Genomic DNA, 16,961 nt, shown 5'->3' with positions numbered 1-16,961 from the left:
CTATCAAGCCATCATCAACTTGGTCATCTTAAACCCCAAAACCCAACACATAAAGAGAATAAAGATTTAGAAAAGGTGAAGAGATAAAGAATGGAAAATGTGTAGAAGCTAAGATTTTACCACTCCTTAGTTTAGAATGCTAGAAAGATGAAGTCTTGACTTGATTTCTTGAGTGGGAAATGAAATATAATTTTTGGTAGGGAAAGAGGGTAAAATGGCGTGAGAGGCAAGAGAGAAAGATAAGAAGTTCTAGGTTCAGTCTTGCTAGGGAAACGAAGACATATATAATAGTGTATACACAATATATTATAAGAATGATATATGAGTAAATTATTGTATGGACCATGGTCCACACAGTGTTATGTGGACCATAACAAAAAATACATTTTTAATATACTAAAAGTACATTATTTTTTTACTGAGTGTACATTATACAATATAATGTACACTCAGTACAAAAATAATGTACATCCCCTGAATACAATATACATTATTTTTGTGCTGAGTGTACATTATTTTTGTACTGAATGTACATTATTTTATAGTATATAAAATATGGTCCACACAACTTGTATGGACCATGGTCCACACAATAATGATTGTGAGTTGTAAGTGTGGGCTTTCTCATAACATAAGGAATTTAAAGTGGGCCATTAAGTAGATAAGGAACAATTATATATACATTTCACATACTATAAAACTAGGCCCACCATTAGATTTATGGATTTGAAAGGCTTATATATATATATATATATATATATATATATATATATATATATATTAATGAGTCAAGGGAATTGGGCTCGAATAAATTTATTAGGCTAGAATTATTGAGGAATTGTGCTTTAAATGAAAGAATTAATTCCCGCCTTAGCAAAAATAATCGTAAGAGTTAATTCAGGAATTGAGATAATTTTTGATTGTCAGATTGATTCACCAATATTAAAGTAATTATAAAAATTGAACGATATGCGTCTATTGTGTCAACAATAGACGGTATAGTGACACGGTGACATTCCCCATTAACATATCCCAATTAAATGTGTTTTTTTTTTTTTAAATTTTAAAGACTTTATGCGTCTGTTGTTCAAACACAACTGACGCATTACTCATATGGAATCACAATTGCTTCTTCTAGCCGAAATTTATTCGACATGTTGAGGAAAAAACAAAAGTTGATATAAGCCATCTATATATATATGGAGTCACAATTCCACATATTTAGGATGACACCTATTGAGTTTGTTTTAACTTTTAACCAAGCAAATTAAATATTTTAAGGATTCATGGTTAATATGAATTACAAACTTGTTAAGTCTTAGATAATGCTCTCAATGCACTCAATTATTATTGCGTAGACCATATTTTGTGTATTGTAAAATAATATACATTCAATACAAAAATAATGTACATTGTATTTAGGAGATGTACATTATTTTTATACTGAGTATATATTATATTGTATAATGTACATTCAATACAAAAATAATGTATATTTAGTATATTAAAAATGTATTTTTTGTTATGCTGCACATAACACTGTATGGACTATGGTCTACACAATAATTTGCACAAGAGCATATAACTCTTTATTATAAGCTGGATAGTTTAAGTGTGGCCCATTTAGTTTTTCACTGAACTCTTTATGCATAAATTTTTGAATTAAAGCAAGTGAGACATAAAATGAATAATCTTTTATCTCTCTATCTCTATCTCTATCTCTATATATATTTAAAGTAAAATGATGTAGGGAAAAAATTTCCCTGCCAAAGTGTGAATGCAAATAAGATTAGGAATATGAATGTATTTACTGTGTTCACATTTATTGGTAAAATTTTATATTTAATATAATTTGTGTATATATTCATTTAAACCTCAATTATAATTAATTTTACTCAACATATATAAAAAGGAGAAATTAGATATAAAATAAACATAGTTCTTACATAAATAATATTTTTCAAATGAATAAGTTTTTGGCGAAGAATTTCGACAAATATTGTCTGTTATTTTATTTAAATACACTAGTATTTTCACCCGTGCGATGCACGGAGTGGATTTGTTGTAATATATTAAGAATGAGTTTATACCCAAAATCGTCCTCGACTATAGTGGTTTTTCTCAATTTCGTCCTAAACGACTTTGGTGACCTAATATCGTCCCAGACTTTTGTGTTTCGCTCAATTTAGTCCCAGACTTTTGTGTTTTTGCTCAATTTAGTCCCTCATTTGTTATTCTTTCCATTTGGTGTTAAATAAATAGACAATTCAGTAATTTTAATATTGGCATCTCTTACTCATATACATGTAAACTGCGAAATTCTTTTTTTTTTTTACGAATTACTCCCAGAATTACTCCTAAAACTGCGAATATAAAATTTGATTTGCAGGTCCGGGAGTAATTCTGGGTGTAATTCGTACAAGAAAGAGGAATTTCGCACTTCACAAGTTGAAAGTAAAGAGAGATCAATATTGACATTATTGAATTGTCCCTTTATTTAACACCAATTTGACGGAATAAAAAATGGAGGACTAAATTGAGCGAAACACAAAAGTCTGGGACGATATTAGGTCACCAAAGTCGTTTAGGACGAAATTGAGAAAAACCACTATAGTCGAGGACGATTTGGGGTATTAACTCTATTAAGAATATTTGAATCGATATATAATTATTTAAATTAGAATATCAAATATTATATAGTGCAATTAAAGATATGGTTTGGATCGTTTATGTATTTTGATGTTATCATTGCTTGAGTTTCTGCAAATAATTGCTCAAATTAATAGCTAATGTCTAGATGTACGCATGCAGTGCTATAACTTTAAACATTTTATTTATCATTGTTTAGTATTTTCATAAATTAGGCAAATGTGCTCGTTCTCTAACAACTCAGTTATATGAATAAATTGTTTTTCTAATTCATTTGTATGAAAGATATACTTTTGTGTAGATATATAGCAATATTTTCATTTAAACTTCTTTGTATACGACATTGGTAGTGACAACACAATCTTATCCATCATCGTCTAGAGCTAACACCTTTAGTCCATCAGGACAAATATATATATGGTAGAATATCACTTAGTTAGTGATTCTTTTATATTTTTTCAATCAATTAGTAATATCAAATCCATTTTCAGCCAATTATTCTTTTTTATTTCCTGTCAATTAGTCAATTAGAATATCAAATGCAGTGATATTTTTACCTAATTTTCGTTCTATTTTTAATTGATGATGTAAATATTATTATTGAAATATTTTCGTTCCATTTTTAATTTACCTTTACTATTGTTTAAAATATGAATGTACTATTGATGATGTAGAATATTATTATTGAAATATTTTTGTCTAATTTTAATTTTCGTTCAATTTTTAATTAAAATGCATTGATCTGACCATTTTTTTAGTCAATTATGGATATTTTTTATTTGCAGTCAATTATTAATATTCATTTCTTTTTATATTTTCAGCCAATTAGTAATATTAGATTCATTTTCAGCCAACTATTCTTTTTTATTTTCAATCAATTAGAGTATAGATGCAATGATATTTTATAATATTTGAATATAAATTTTAACTCGAATTATAGTACGAATATTAAAGTAGAAAACAATATATTTTATTAGAAAGAGTGATTTTTTAAATACATTAGCTATATAATTAAATTAGTTATTTCAAATTCAAAGTCAAATAATAGTACAAGTAACAATAAGCTTTAAAATCAACATAATAATAACATACTTAAAATTTTAAAAATATTAAATATTACATTGTATAGTTATACTTACATTTTTAATAAAACTAATTCTGAACTGAAAAGCTCAAGTAAGTTTTTTTATTTCTACAACCATTACTTTCTTTGCTAATTTAGATGATGTCAAAAATTTATTGATAAATTAAATTACAATTACTAGTAAGTAAAATCTACTATACTAATAAGAGCCCAAGAGAGTTAGGCCTATAATTGGTAGAAAAAATGGCGGTCACAGATTTTAATCAAATGAATGGCTCAGATTGATTAAAAGATTGATCATATTTAAATTTTACACTAAATTTCCTAAAATACCCACACACCGTTACTAATTCCGTTAAAATTTTAAGAATTGCCGTTAGTTCACCATTAACTTACTCATTGGTTTCAATAAAAAAAAAAGGTCTTAGGTTCGAACCTCATTCCAATCAAAGTTGGCATAATTAGTACTCTATTTTACTCTTATTAAATTATATAAATAATAATTTAGTAGTTACAACAAAAAATAATACATATGCATTTCTTTAATTTAGAATTATGTTCCACAATGCCTTTATTCAAAAAAAAAAATCCATTATCAATAAATTAAATAAGAGAAATAATTTTATTAGTTATATTGTCTTTATTTTTCTTCAATTTAAAAATTTTTTATATTCAAATTTATTAATTGATTATATTCGCTACATTGTCCTTACAATGTCTTTATTCAGTGAAAAAAATTATTAATTATCAATAAATTAATTAAAAGAAATATTTTCATTAGTTATATTGTCTTTATTTTTCTCAACCTTATTCCAATTAAAGTTGGCATAATTAGTACTCTATTTTACTCTTATTAAATTATATAAATAATAATTTAGTAGTTACAACAAAAAATAATACATATGCATTTCTTTAATTTAGAATTATGTGTCCACAATGCCTTTATTCAAAAAAAAAATATTCATTATCAATAAATTAAATAAGAGAAATAATTTTATTAGTTATATTGTCTTTATTTTTCTTCAATATAAAAATTCTTTATATTCAAATTTATTAATTGATTATATTCGCTACATTGTCCTTACAATGTCTTTATTCAGTGAAAAAAATTATTAATTATCAATAAATTAATTAAAAGAAATATTTTCATTAGTTATATTGTCTTTATTTTTCTCAAATGTAAAAATTTTTACATTCAAATTCATCAATTGATTATATTCACAACATTATCTATTATGTTTTTTGTGCACTATTTTTCTAATTAAATATCAAAGTTATAATACAAAATAATGCTATATATTTATTTACCAAGTATTTTATTAATACCATGAAAAAATTAAAAAAATATAATTAATAAAGCCAACCATATTAACTACTTGAGAGATTTTGTGACAAAGAGAGTATTCAAATCACACAACAAATTGAAGTGAGAACTACCTCGCAATGTCCTTGTTTGACAATCAGCAGTTAACGGATTATACTAGCGGATTTGACCAGCGAATTTATTTAATTATTAACATTGGGTAGAAAAAATGACCGCCAAATTATTAAATCAAATGAATGTTTCATATTGTTCAGGTTATAATTTTTTTCTTTTAAGATTTTCTAATTTATCCTTAATTATATGATTATCCATTTAACTTTTCCGTTAATTCACCGTTAGTCTAATTCTAATATTAAAGTCTAATATAGAATTATAACTACACCATTAATCTAATTCTAATATTAAAGTCTTAATAGAACTTAACCACAAATCCTAATGTCGGAATCTCCTCAAACAATATTAGTATATATTTAATATTTTATGCCCTAATTTTTATGTGTTCTCCCTTATGTCCCGTATTTGGTTTCAACTATACCTATACAATTATTTTATTGACAATTATAATCAATCTTGATTATATTATCTTGCATTTGTAAACTGAGAATTACCTATTTAACCCGCACGGGCTTAGCTCAATGGTTTAGTGGGTAGTATTTGGTAGAAGAGACCAACGTTTGAACCTCGGCGGCGGCAGTGCGAGAATTATGTCCAAAGTGGGCAGATTCCTTGTGCGTATCAGCATTTGGCCCTGTCTACTGAACCATTGAGTCACCGTGATTTACAACTTCCCACAATGCTCTGTCGGGCCGGAGTGTGGGGGGCCCTTGGGGTTGAGGACTCAACCTTTGGGAGAAGAATTACCTATTTAAATACGCAAATTCAACCTTCAATTATCTATGCATGAACAATTTCAATATAATCCTGCCTTAATATACTTTAAAGTACTTATTTAAAAAAAAAAAAAAAGCATTGGACATTATCCCAATCGCGCAATGCGCGTAAAAAACTAGTATATAAATAAAGTTTAAGCTACTACATACTATTATGCCAACAATTCACAAGAATACAAAGCTTAGAATATAATTATTCAAATTCTAGAGTCAATGCTCTAGTGTTGTGCCCATTTCGTGTAGATCCTCGTGCTTGAGACTTTGTACTAAGCAATGCAAGGAATTAAACTTCAGTCAGTCCATTATATATTTTTTTCCCAAAGTTGCAAGCCACGAAGATAGCCTCGCCAACTGAAATAGATTGTACAGCTTCAAATTGGTTGAGCCAATTGAATTCCATTAGCTCCCTGGGTGAATTGAAATTGAATTAGACATTAATATTGTTATACCATAGAGCAAAGGCCACCTTGGTCAAAAAATTAACATATTATGTGTCTTCGATTAATAAAATATATGTCTAAATAAATTAAAAGACACATAATTTGTTAAATAAAGGCACATAATACGATCAATTACAAGCACAAAATATGTTAACGGCTATGTGATTGTAGTTAACATATTATGTAGCTTCAATTTACTTATTAAAGACACATAATCTGTTAAAATAATATACACATAAAATACTTTATTTGAATGTCATTTTGAACCTGTGAATCCTGCACTTTGATTAGTTTTTTCTTCCTTGTCCTCAACACAAATTGTAAATACACAAAATCAAGCCAAACCTCTAATCTCTGTCTCCAACACTCTCCTTGTTGATGTTGTTCTTGTCAGAGTCCTCCAAAAGGACTTGTTCAGCGAAGGGATTAATCACGATAGTGAAAATTCTGAGTATACTAAAAAAAAGGGTTTGCAAAAGTCGAATCTTCTTACACAAAGATTCAAGCATTTCTCTATCATCAAGAATCACAAGTGTGATAAATATGTCTCTGTTCCTCTATAGAAAAATTACATATACATCCAATGCTTATTGTGGCATTATATATATATATATATATATATATATATATATATATATATATTCTAATCTCAAAACATAAATATTTTTATTTTATTACAAAATTACTCTTTTATTTTTTTTACATATATCAATTTCTTTTTCGAGCTAATATACCCCGCATCCTCTCTTCTTGAGAACTGGCGCACAGGTTCACTAGAAACATAATTAAAAAAAAATGAAGAGAATAAATAAGAATGAACCATGAAGAAAACAATCCATTGAATCATAAGGCTCAGACATAGCTTGCAAAATTCATAATTTGAATTAGAAAATAGTACCTTCCAAAAATTGTATGAAAGTCATGGACAACAAATTGACTATCTCCAAAACCCAATCGCTCTTCTTGAATTTGTTTAGCAGAAGTAACAATAGAAGAGCTACAACGGGTTAACTTGATTAACTGAAGCGTGGTAATATCGACAATAGCACTTGGAAATTCTTCCAAATTCTCGCAGCAAGATAGAATTAGGCATTCAAGGACAGGGAAATGATCGGCAATCACAGTCCAATGCTTGAGATCTGACTCTACAATTTGCAAGTGCTTTAATTTATAGAAACCATTCTCCGTTCTCCACTTTGGGCCACAAAAAGCGTACCCCATTAGTTTTAGAACCTCAAGGTTGGGCAATGTTCCAATAATGCCCATATCCTCCCACGGAAGATAAGTATAAATAAGTTTCAATTTCTTAAGGCTAGATGGAAAAGCTGTTGGAAGTTGAAACAAGCCCCTAGAACAAATATCTTCCTCCACTGCAATTTTCAAGTTCTCCAATCGACACAAATCGGCAAGTGAACCAGGCAGCAGTTTATATGGATTCTTTTCCTTAATGTAAATTCCAAGTTCTTTCACGTTTGGAATTGTTTTGAACCCTAGTTTAGTTCGCAAACGTTGAGGTAGACTCAACCAAAATATGGTTTGCAGATTACCTTGAACTAACTTTGGGAGATTAAGGAAACAACTCTTGGGAAGATACACATGCCTTAGTAGTGGCATATCCAAAACATGAAGCATTGATCCCCAGTAAGATTCACTATCATCAAAAGTATTAATAATAATTATTTGCAAACTTTGAAGCTTTAGCCATTGTAAATTTAAAACCGAATCATTTCTCAGAGCTAAGTATCTCAAATGAACGAGATTCACTATTTCACTGGGTATACCATCCATCAAACATAGACGTATGTCTAACACCCTTAGCAATTTAAGAAAGGTAAATGGTTTAGGGGATAAGTAGGTCCATTTAAACTCATTTGTAAAGTATAGAATGGAACGAATTTCCTTGGACGCTCGAGCAATTGACACATCCAAATCTCTTATTATTTGACTTGAAATCCAACGGCGAGCTTTTGGATTCGAGCCTGTTGACATTGATCTCATTATTCTTTGGAGCATACCACTATGAACATTCTTCTCATTTATAACATACAAAAGCTTCTCCCTCTCAACTTCTCTCAAGCAAAAGCTATGCAACCGATCATGGAGCCTACAAGACTTCATTTTGCCATTGGAACTCCGCTTATCAATTTGAACTAGACCTCTGTCTACAAGATCATGTAAGTAATTTTCGCCTACTTCTTCCATGGTGTTATTCAACTCCTGCTTTAAAAATCCTTCGGCAACCCATAGCCTAATCAATGCTTTCACACAAATCTCGGTATCTTCTGGGAAAACACCAAAATATAAAAAACAAACTTTCAAGTGTATAGGCAAGTTTTCATAACTTAGTGAAAGCGTTTTTGAACATTTTTCTTCGGGATCTGTATTAAGCAGCGAATTCAAATTTTCAGCAACGTTCCCCCACTGCCTTAAGGATGTCTTGTTGGATGAAGTGAGAAGCCCAGCAACCACAATAATTGTTAGAGGTAATCCTTGACATCTTGTAACAATACCTCTACCCACGGGCTCAAATTCACAGGAAATTTTTTTCTCTTCAAATACTTTTTTGTAAAATAAATTCCAACTTTCATTGAAATTTAAGAATCGCATGTCAAGAGAATTGTTACCTGAACTAGCATAATCAGCCACTTGTTTGAGTCGTGTAGTCAATAGTATTCGACTCCCATTGACATCTTCTTTTGGGAACCATCTATGGATGTCATCCCACGCTTCAATGCTCCATACATCATCTATGACAATTAGGTACCTCCGAATAGTCAGCTTCCGACGTAGCTCATCTTCGAGATCGGAGTTGCCTACTACTCCATTAGAAACAATAGAACCATGAAGGGCAATGAGTATTTCTCTAAAGTTATGCTCTTGAGACACGGTAATCCATGCTCGAACATCAAAATGAGAAATAATTGCTACATCTTCATAGATTCTTTTAACTAAGGTAGTTTTCCCGATACCTCCCATCCCCGTGATGGAAATGACTTCTCGTTTTTCTGAATCTGAAATGAGCTTCTGCATTATGGTAAGGAACTCATCATCTCGTCCTACCAGTACAACATTCTTGAGATCTGAAGATGGAGGTTGAGAGAAACTACTAGCTTTGATATTCTCTATTGTGTTTCTTCTTTGCAGCTCAACAGAATGGTTGCTATTTCTCTCAATCTGATGATACCTCCGTTCAATTGATTCAATTCTTCGTTTTAATTGCTGCAAGGTTTGATAAAGACTCTGAGAAGTCTTGACTGGGCGCTCTTCACTGTTAAAGCGCATATAAAGTCGATGCAAATCTGATTCAATCCATCCTTCTGCATCATGAGCTACACCTCTGATCTTTGACTCCAACACTCTCCTTGCCTGGTTGCTGATGAAGATGTTGTTGTTCTTGTGAGATTCCTCCAAAAAGCCTTGCAATTTTCGAATCTTTTCGCACAAAGATTCCACCATTTCTTTATCATCAAAAATCAAACACGGAAGAGGCTGTAGAAAATGGAACTCGATTGTATTTATTAGAGAAATGATATGAGCGAAAGCCATTGAAGATAGAGTTGAACAAAATATAATGTTTCATAAACTCAGAATATCAAAGAGATAAAGCAAATACTAATACTTTTCCTTGAGCCACCATTGTGATTTGTGAGTGTGAACAAAATTCCAAGTCTTCCAATAAAGTCTACGGAGGGTAGGGACACGTGAGTGGATCAAATTGTAAGTTATCTTCTCCGAAGGTTGAATCCCAACCCAAGGTCTTCCACATCTTGATCGGACAAAATATATGAGAAGATGTAAATCACGGTAACTCAGTGATTCAAAATATGACCAAATGCAGGTGTGCATATGAGATCTATCCACTTTGACATAAACTCTACACTGTGTCACTGTCGAGTTTCAAACATTAGTTTTTTCTTTCAAATACTGTCTACTAAACCAGTGAGTTAAGTCCGTGTGGACAAATTATAAATTATCAAGTATATTGCTACATGGTTAGACTAACTAGTAGACATAAACTCTGTTTGGTAGAGCTTATTTTAGAGTTTATAACCTATTTTAAACTACAAATAAACCTTAGTTTTGTAAAACATGGGGATCTTAAAATAATACGGAATAATTTATTTTGAAACGCTAAATATAAGGGTGATCGCGGTCCCGGTTCCGATGACATTAATTATTTGATTAATTTTAAGTAAAAAAGAACCTGAAGTCATACATAGGCGTCTTTGAGTTGAAATATAGGAATAGTGATTAAATAATATTTAGATTATACATGCCACATGGGGTTGGGAAATATATAGGTTCATATAATCATATTTTGATGTATGCTGTTAGAAATAAAACCTAAAAGTTTTCAATTAAATTTAAAAGGCTTCATGGAGAAATTGTAGGAAGGTGTGTTTATTGGGTATTCCAACTTGGAGGTTAGAGGTTTGAAACTTGCCCACATCAACATTTATTTTAACTTGGCATACTATTGTTATAATTGTAATTTATTCCATAATATGTCTTTTGTTTTTTTCCTTCACAACAACATTTTACCACCTTATTATTATTATTAGAAAAAAATTACGGTATTGATTTTAAAAATTCTTATTTTGGTAGGGCATCATTTATTTACCAAAAACGAGACACAAAAATCTAAAAATCAACCTTGACGAACACAAATATGAGTAATTTATCGAAATCTCTATTCGTTAATACCACTAATCATGCCTTAAGTGTGTAAAGGGATTTGACAAAAGTTTTTTAGTAGAGTCTGAAACACACAAGAATTATATCGTGCGAATTATTCATGTGGGTCGTCACATTATTTACTTTATTAATCTTTATAGGTATGGAAATAAATAAGATCAGAGATATCTTTTGTTTTGAATTGAAATAATATATGAATAATGTGTGTTTCAAACTCGGAATCTCAAAGAGATGAAGCAATGGAATGGATTATCTTTCATGAATAGCATTCTTTAAGTCATCATGTAAGTCAATTCTACCGACAGCCTGGACACTTTCGTGGTCGGTAATTGTGAAGACGTGAACTACTATGCTACAGCTGAGCTGGCCTGGAATTCACCAATATATAATATGCTCAAATTAAAAGAATCATTTCTCAAACAAAAGATCACTTTGGCTTCGCCCGGACTCGAACCGGAGACCTTCAGTGTGTTAGACTGACGTGATAACCAACTACACCACGAAACCACTTGTTTCCTGTGAAGCGCTTATTTTTATTTATAGCTTAAGATGAGATCAGGTTTATTGTTTGACCTTGTGTTTGGTTATTATATACGGAGTATTAAATTATAAATTATTTCAATAATTAAAATGAACATTTGATCTACTGCTACTACTACTACTAAGAAAGCTAAATGTGAATTAATCATGTGTATTTATTATTAACTAGATATATTGTTCCATGCGATGTATGAGAAAAATAGTATGCTAAAATTTCATCATAACATGCCGTCTGATTGTTTATAGCTGATCAATTCAAATTTAAAAGAAAAAAAATACTAAAACTTAGCTTGCGAGTTGCCCTCCATATCAAGGTTTCAATTAAGCAAAATTAAAAGCGCCCGCAATCCCTTGACATAATAAGAAACACGAAGGGAATAAGGGTGTGTTTAGAAACCTGAAAAATAATCATTTTTCGAGTTTCCAATGTTTGGATGTGTCTGAAAATCAAGTATGTCAACGGAAATCATTTTTTATTGACTTGAGAAAATATGACTATTTTGGAGGAAAATGACTTCCGCCAAAATTTGGCAGAAGTTATTTTCCAGAGACCAAAATTTCATGGAAGTCAGCGAAGAGGGGTTGTGTTACGTTGCTGCTGGTTATACTGATGATATTTTGATGAGGCTTGCATGCCATGATTTTTGAGCTTGTGTCATATATTGCGGACACGGGTTTTGTTTGTGGCTTGCGTGTCATGTTCTTACTTTCGGGTTGCGTGCCTTGTTTATATTCTTTATATTTTATGATTGGATGGCCTTTGAGCCAAATTTTGATGGGAACCTGTGTCATGTACTTGATTTATTTCTCTTTATAGCAGCCTATGTGCCTCATGTGATATGATTTGTTGGTTGTCCTAGCAGGGGTGATATGTCCATGTTCTGTCGTTATGCTGTCGGATTTTCGAGTGCTGACTGAAAAACTTGGGCTTATTAGAGGATCTTGATTCCTGCATTTTCGCATTTATTAGTTAGAATATTTCATTTTTTACAATCATTATTACATGGACCATGGTCCATACAATTGTGTGGACCATAAATCAAAAGTACATTTTTAATATACTAAGGGTATATTATTTATGTACGTAAGGTACATTTTTTGAAAATACATTTTAATATACAAAGGGTACATTATTTTATATAATGTACCTTCAGTACAAAAATAATATATCTTTAGTAAAAAAAATAATGTACATTTAATATATTAGATCTGGGCCTTGATTGGCTTGAGCCTTTCTTTATTTTATTTATTTCATTCTTTACAATCGTTATGTTGTGGAACCGTGTCCACCTTGAAAGGTGAATACAACTCTATGTTCTTAATTACTGAAGCATATGTTCATAATTATAAAGTTACATATTCATAATTTTTGAACTTCATATTCATAATTATTGAACTCTATATTCACAATTACAGAATTCTATATTCATAATTACTGAACTATATATTCATAATTTTTGAAATTCATATTCACAATTATTGAATCTCTATATTCATATTTACAGAACTATACATTCATAATTATGTTCACAACTCTATGTATATGAACTATATGTTCATAATTTTTGAACTATATATTTATAATTATGAACAGTTTTGGAACCGTGTCTACCTTGCAAGACAATCGTTATATCGTGCACCAGGGTGCACATAGCAATGTGCGCCACGCGCATCCCAAAACGACGTTGTTTTGGTGCATTGTCTCAAAAAAAAATCTTTGTTTCGAATACACATAAATTCATAACAGAATACACAGAAACTCATAACTGAATACACATAATCTAACATGATACATAATACACTTGAAACTTTTAAATGAATACACAGAAACTCTTAATTGAATACACAGAAACTCTTAACTGAACACACAGAAACTCTTAATTGAATACACAGAAACTCATAACACAATACACAGAAACTCTTAACTGAATACACAGAAATTCATTACACAATACACATAAACTTTTAACTGAATACACATAATATGATTTTGACCGTTTGGACGGACGAAATGACGTCAGCAATTGGTGGACACAGTTTCACCGCATAATTTGTCCTTCCATGCCTTCATACTCCCTCCAAGCCCAACTAATTATTCTTTCACCTTTATACGGCAAATTATGTTGTGCATCCGTATGCACCATGCACCATGCATGGTGCATACGGATGCAAAAACGACGTCGTTTTGCATCAAAACGCGCGTTCTACTTTAAAAAAAAATCAGTTTCGATTCCCAGCAACAATAATATGTTGTTCATTTTTTAATTCATTCATTCTGAATTTTTAGTTATGAAATTATTGATGTATAGATATGCAATTCTGGATTTATAGTTATGCAATCCTGGATGTGTAGTTATGAAGCTATGAATGTGTAGTTATGCAATTCTGGATTTATAGTTATGAAGTTATGGGTGTGTAGTTGTGCAATTCTGGATGTATAGTTATGAAGTTATGGATTTGTAGTTATGTAATTCTGGATTTATAGTTATGAAATTATAAATGTGTAGTTATGTAATTCTGAATGTATAGTTATGTAATTCTGTTTTTTTTTTTTTTTTTTTTTTTTTTTAACGTTAGACATCAAAACAACGTCGTTTTTAGATCCATATGCACCATGCATGGTATATACGGATGCACAGTATAACGATTGCCTTTATACTAAGTCCAATCCCATGCCATTGGGTTACTCACTTTCATGGACCGCTTGAACGACTATGGTCCACTAGGTCGTAAGGCTCCATTAAATGTAACTATTTCGATTTTGTTAATGATTAAGGATTTCAATTGTTTTTATACTTGTGTCCCTTATTTTTCCTCACGCTAAAAATTTCAGTTAATGATAATTCTGTTTGAAAATATCATTTAACCGAATTATGTGTATTTTTTTTTAATGTTATTGACTCTATTACAATGTAGTATCTGTTCATAGTTACATTCTCAACTTACTGGAGCACAAAGAGACTCATCCACTGAGGAGCCGAACTCACAACCTCCCATATGGGAGTCTAACCCGGGTGCCATCTGAGCACAAGGTGCTTGGCAATTATGTGTATGTTAGTATGTGTATATTTTATTTTATTTTATTTTTTATAACTCATAAATCATATTATTATACTAGTTTTTCAACTTTTATCATTTATACTAGTTTTTTACGCGCATTGCGCGATTGAGATAATGCCCAACATTTTTCTTAAATAAGTATTTTAAAGTATATCAAGGTAAGATTATATTGAAATTGTTCATACATAAATAATTGAATGTTGAATTTGTGTATTTAAATTGGTAATTCTAAGTTTACAAATACAAGATAATATAGCCAAGATTGATTATAATTGTCAATAAAATAATTGTATGTGTATGGTTGAAACCAAATACGGGACATAAGAGAGAGCAAATATAAATTAAAACATAAAATATTAAATATATACTAATATTGTTTGAGGAGATTCCGGTAGTAGGAGTTGTGGTTAGAGTTCTATTAAGATTTTAATTTTAGAATTAGATTAATGTTGTAGTTATAATTCTATACTAGTATTTGTGCCCGTGCGATGCACGGAATGAATTTGTTGTAATATATTAAAAATATATGAATTGATATATAATTATTAAAATTAGAACATCAAATATTATATAATGCAATTAAAGATATGATTTGAATTGTTTATATATTTTGATGTTATCATTGCTTGAATTTGTGCAAATAATTGCTCAAATTAATAGCTAATGTCTAGATGTACGCATGCGGTCCTATAATTTTAAAGATTTTATTTATCATTGTTTATTATTTTCATAAATTAGGCAAATGTGCTTGTTCTCTAACAACTCAGTTATAGAAATGAATTGATATCCTTATTCATTTGTATGGAAGTAAGATATATATTTTTGTCTAGATATATAACAATATTTTCATTTAAAAAAATTAATATCACCGATTATATTTACACATTATTGAAACCTCTTTATAGACGACATTGGTATTGACAACACAATCTTGTTCATCTTCGTCTAGAGCTAACATCTTCTCCATCAGGACTGGTTACTTGGGTGAAAATATATAATGGTAGAATATCACTCAATTAGTTATCATTTTATATTTTCAGTCAATTCGTAATATCATATTCATTTTCAGCCAATTATTCTTTTTTATTTTCAGTCAATTAGTCAATTAGAATATCAAATGCAGTGATATTTTTACCTAACTTTCGTTCTATTTTTAATTGTTGATGTTGATATTATTATTGAAATATTTCCGTTCCATTTTTAATTTACCTTTACTACTGTTTAAAATATGCATTTACTATTGATAATGTAGAATATTATTATTAGAATATTTTCCTCCAATTTTTATTTTTCATTCCATTTTTAATTAAAATGCAATGATCTGACCATTTTTTTAGTCAATTATAGACAATGTTTCAAAACATGATAGGTGCTCCCTAGGCGGCAAGGGGGCGCCTAGCGCCTAGGGCGCCGCCGATTTTTTTATTCTTTTTTTTTAATTAAAAATAAAATTTAAATTTAAAATTTTTAAAAATTTAGTAAGAAAACATAAGGTTTCCATTGTTATTTCTTAGAAACTATTTACGAAAGTAGTTGTAAAAGTGTTCAAAGATTGTTTAAACCATCTAAATACATAAAAAAAAAAACTAAAATTAAGAGCTAAAGAAGCATTTTTTTGAGAAATTAGTGGACCAAACCGCCTTTTGCGGTGGATAGGTCTCGAAAAAATACGCGATTTGAAAAAAAAAATTGTCCAAAACGGACAACTGAGTCAAAAGTTATGCCTTCCCGAACTTTTCACAATTTAAAACGCAAAAAAAAAAAAAAAAAAAAAAAAAAAATTATAAACGCCGGTTCGACGCCGGTTCAGCCGGCTAGGCGGCCGCCTAGCCGCCCAGCCGCGGAGGAGGCCGATTCCGGCATTCTTCGCGACGGCGGCCGGGCGCCTAGCGCCTAGGCGCGATTTTTGCAACCATGATTATAGATCATTTTTTATTTACACTCAATTATTAATATTCATTTACTTTTATGTTTTCAGTCAATTAGTAATATTAGATTCATTTTCAGTTAATTATTCTTTTTTATTTCTAATCAATTAGTTAATTAGAATATAGATGCAGTGATATTTTTACATAATTTTCGTTCCATTTTAATTTGATGATGTAGAATATTATTAATGAAATATTTTCGTTCCATTTTAAATTTATCTTTACTATTTTTTAAAATATGTCTTTACTATTTGATTATGTAAAATATTATTTTTGAAAATTTCCTTTCCATTTCTAATTTTCCTTTACTTCTAACCAAAAAAAAAAAAAAAAAAAAAAAAAAAAAAAAAA

At 30.1% G+C, this 16,961-nt stretch overlaps 1 protein-coding gene and 1 non-coding gene across 4 annotated transcripts; both read right to left on the bottom strand.

Annotated features, from left to right (window-relative positions):
• Nucleotides 1-7,033: 7,033 nt before the first annotated feature.
• Nucleotides 7,034-9,990, bottom strand: LOC109151523 (putative late blight resistance protein homolog R1C-3). 3 transcript variants are annotated; one of them, XM_019299437.1, is made up of 3 exons: nucleotides 9,012-9,990; nucleotides 7,286-8,669; nucleotides 7,034-7,160 (listed from the first exon to the last, which is right to left on the bottom strand). In XM_019299437.1, the coding sequence occupies exons 1-3, from the start codon at nucleotides 9,931-9,933 to the stop codon at nucleotides 7,070-7,072; spliced, it is 2,397 nt and encodes a 798-aa protein (XP_019154982.1). In that variant the 5' UTR covers nucleotides 9,934-9,990; the 3' UTR covers nucleotides 7,034-7,069. The 3 variants fall into 3 exon arrangements, with proteins under 3 accessions (XP_019154982.1, XP_019154983.1, XP_019154981.1); XM_019299438.1 differs by having other exon boundaries at nucleotides 7,286-8,666; XM_019299436.1 differs by having other exon boundaries at nucleotides 7,286-9,990.
• A 1,525-nt stretch (nucleotides 9,991-11,515) lies between these two features.
• On the bottom strand, nucleotides 11,516-11,589 carry TRNAV-AAC. Its single transcript has one exon. It is a non-coding gene; the product is annotated as a tRNA-Val (tRNA).
• Nucleotides 11,590-16,961: the final 5,372 nt, after the last annotated feature.

The sequence above is a fragment of the Ipomoea nil genome, unplaced genomic scaffold (assembly GCF_001879475.1).
Source record: "Ipomoea nil cultivar Tokyo-kokei standard unplaced genomic scaffold, Asagao_1.1 scaffold0268, whole genome shotgun sequence".
NCBI lineage: Eukaryota > Viridiplantae > Streptophyta > Magnoliopsida > Solanales > Convolvulaceae > Ipomoea > Ipomoea nil.
Note: the sequence above shows the minus strand (reverse complement) of the source record. Positions and strands in the feature narration are given on the sequence as shown.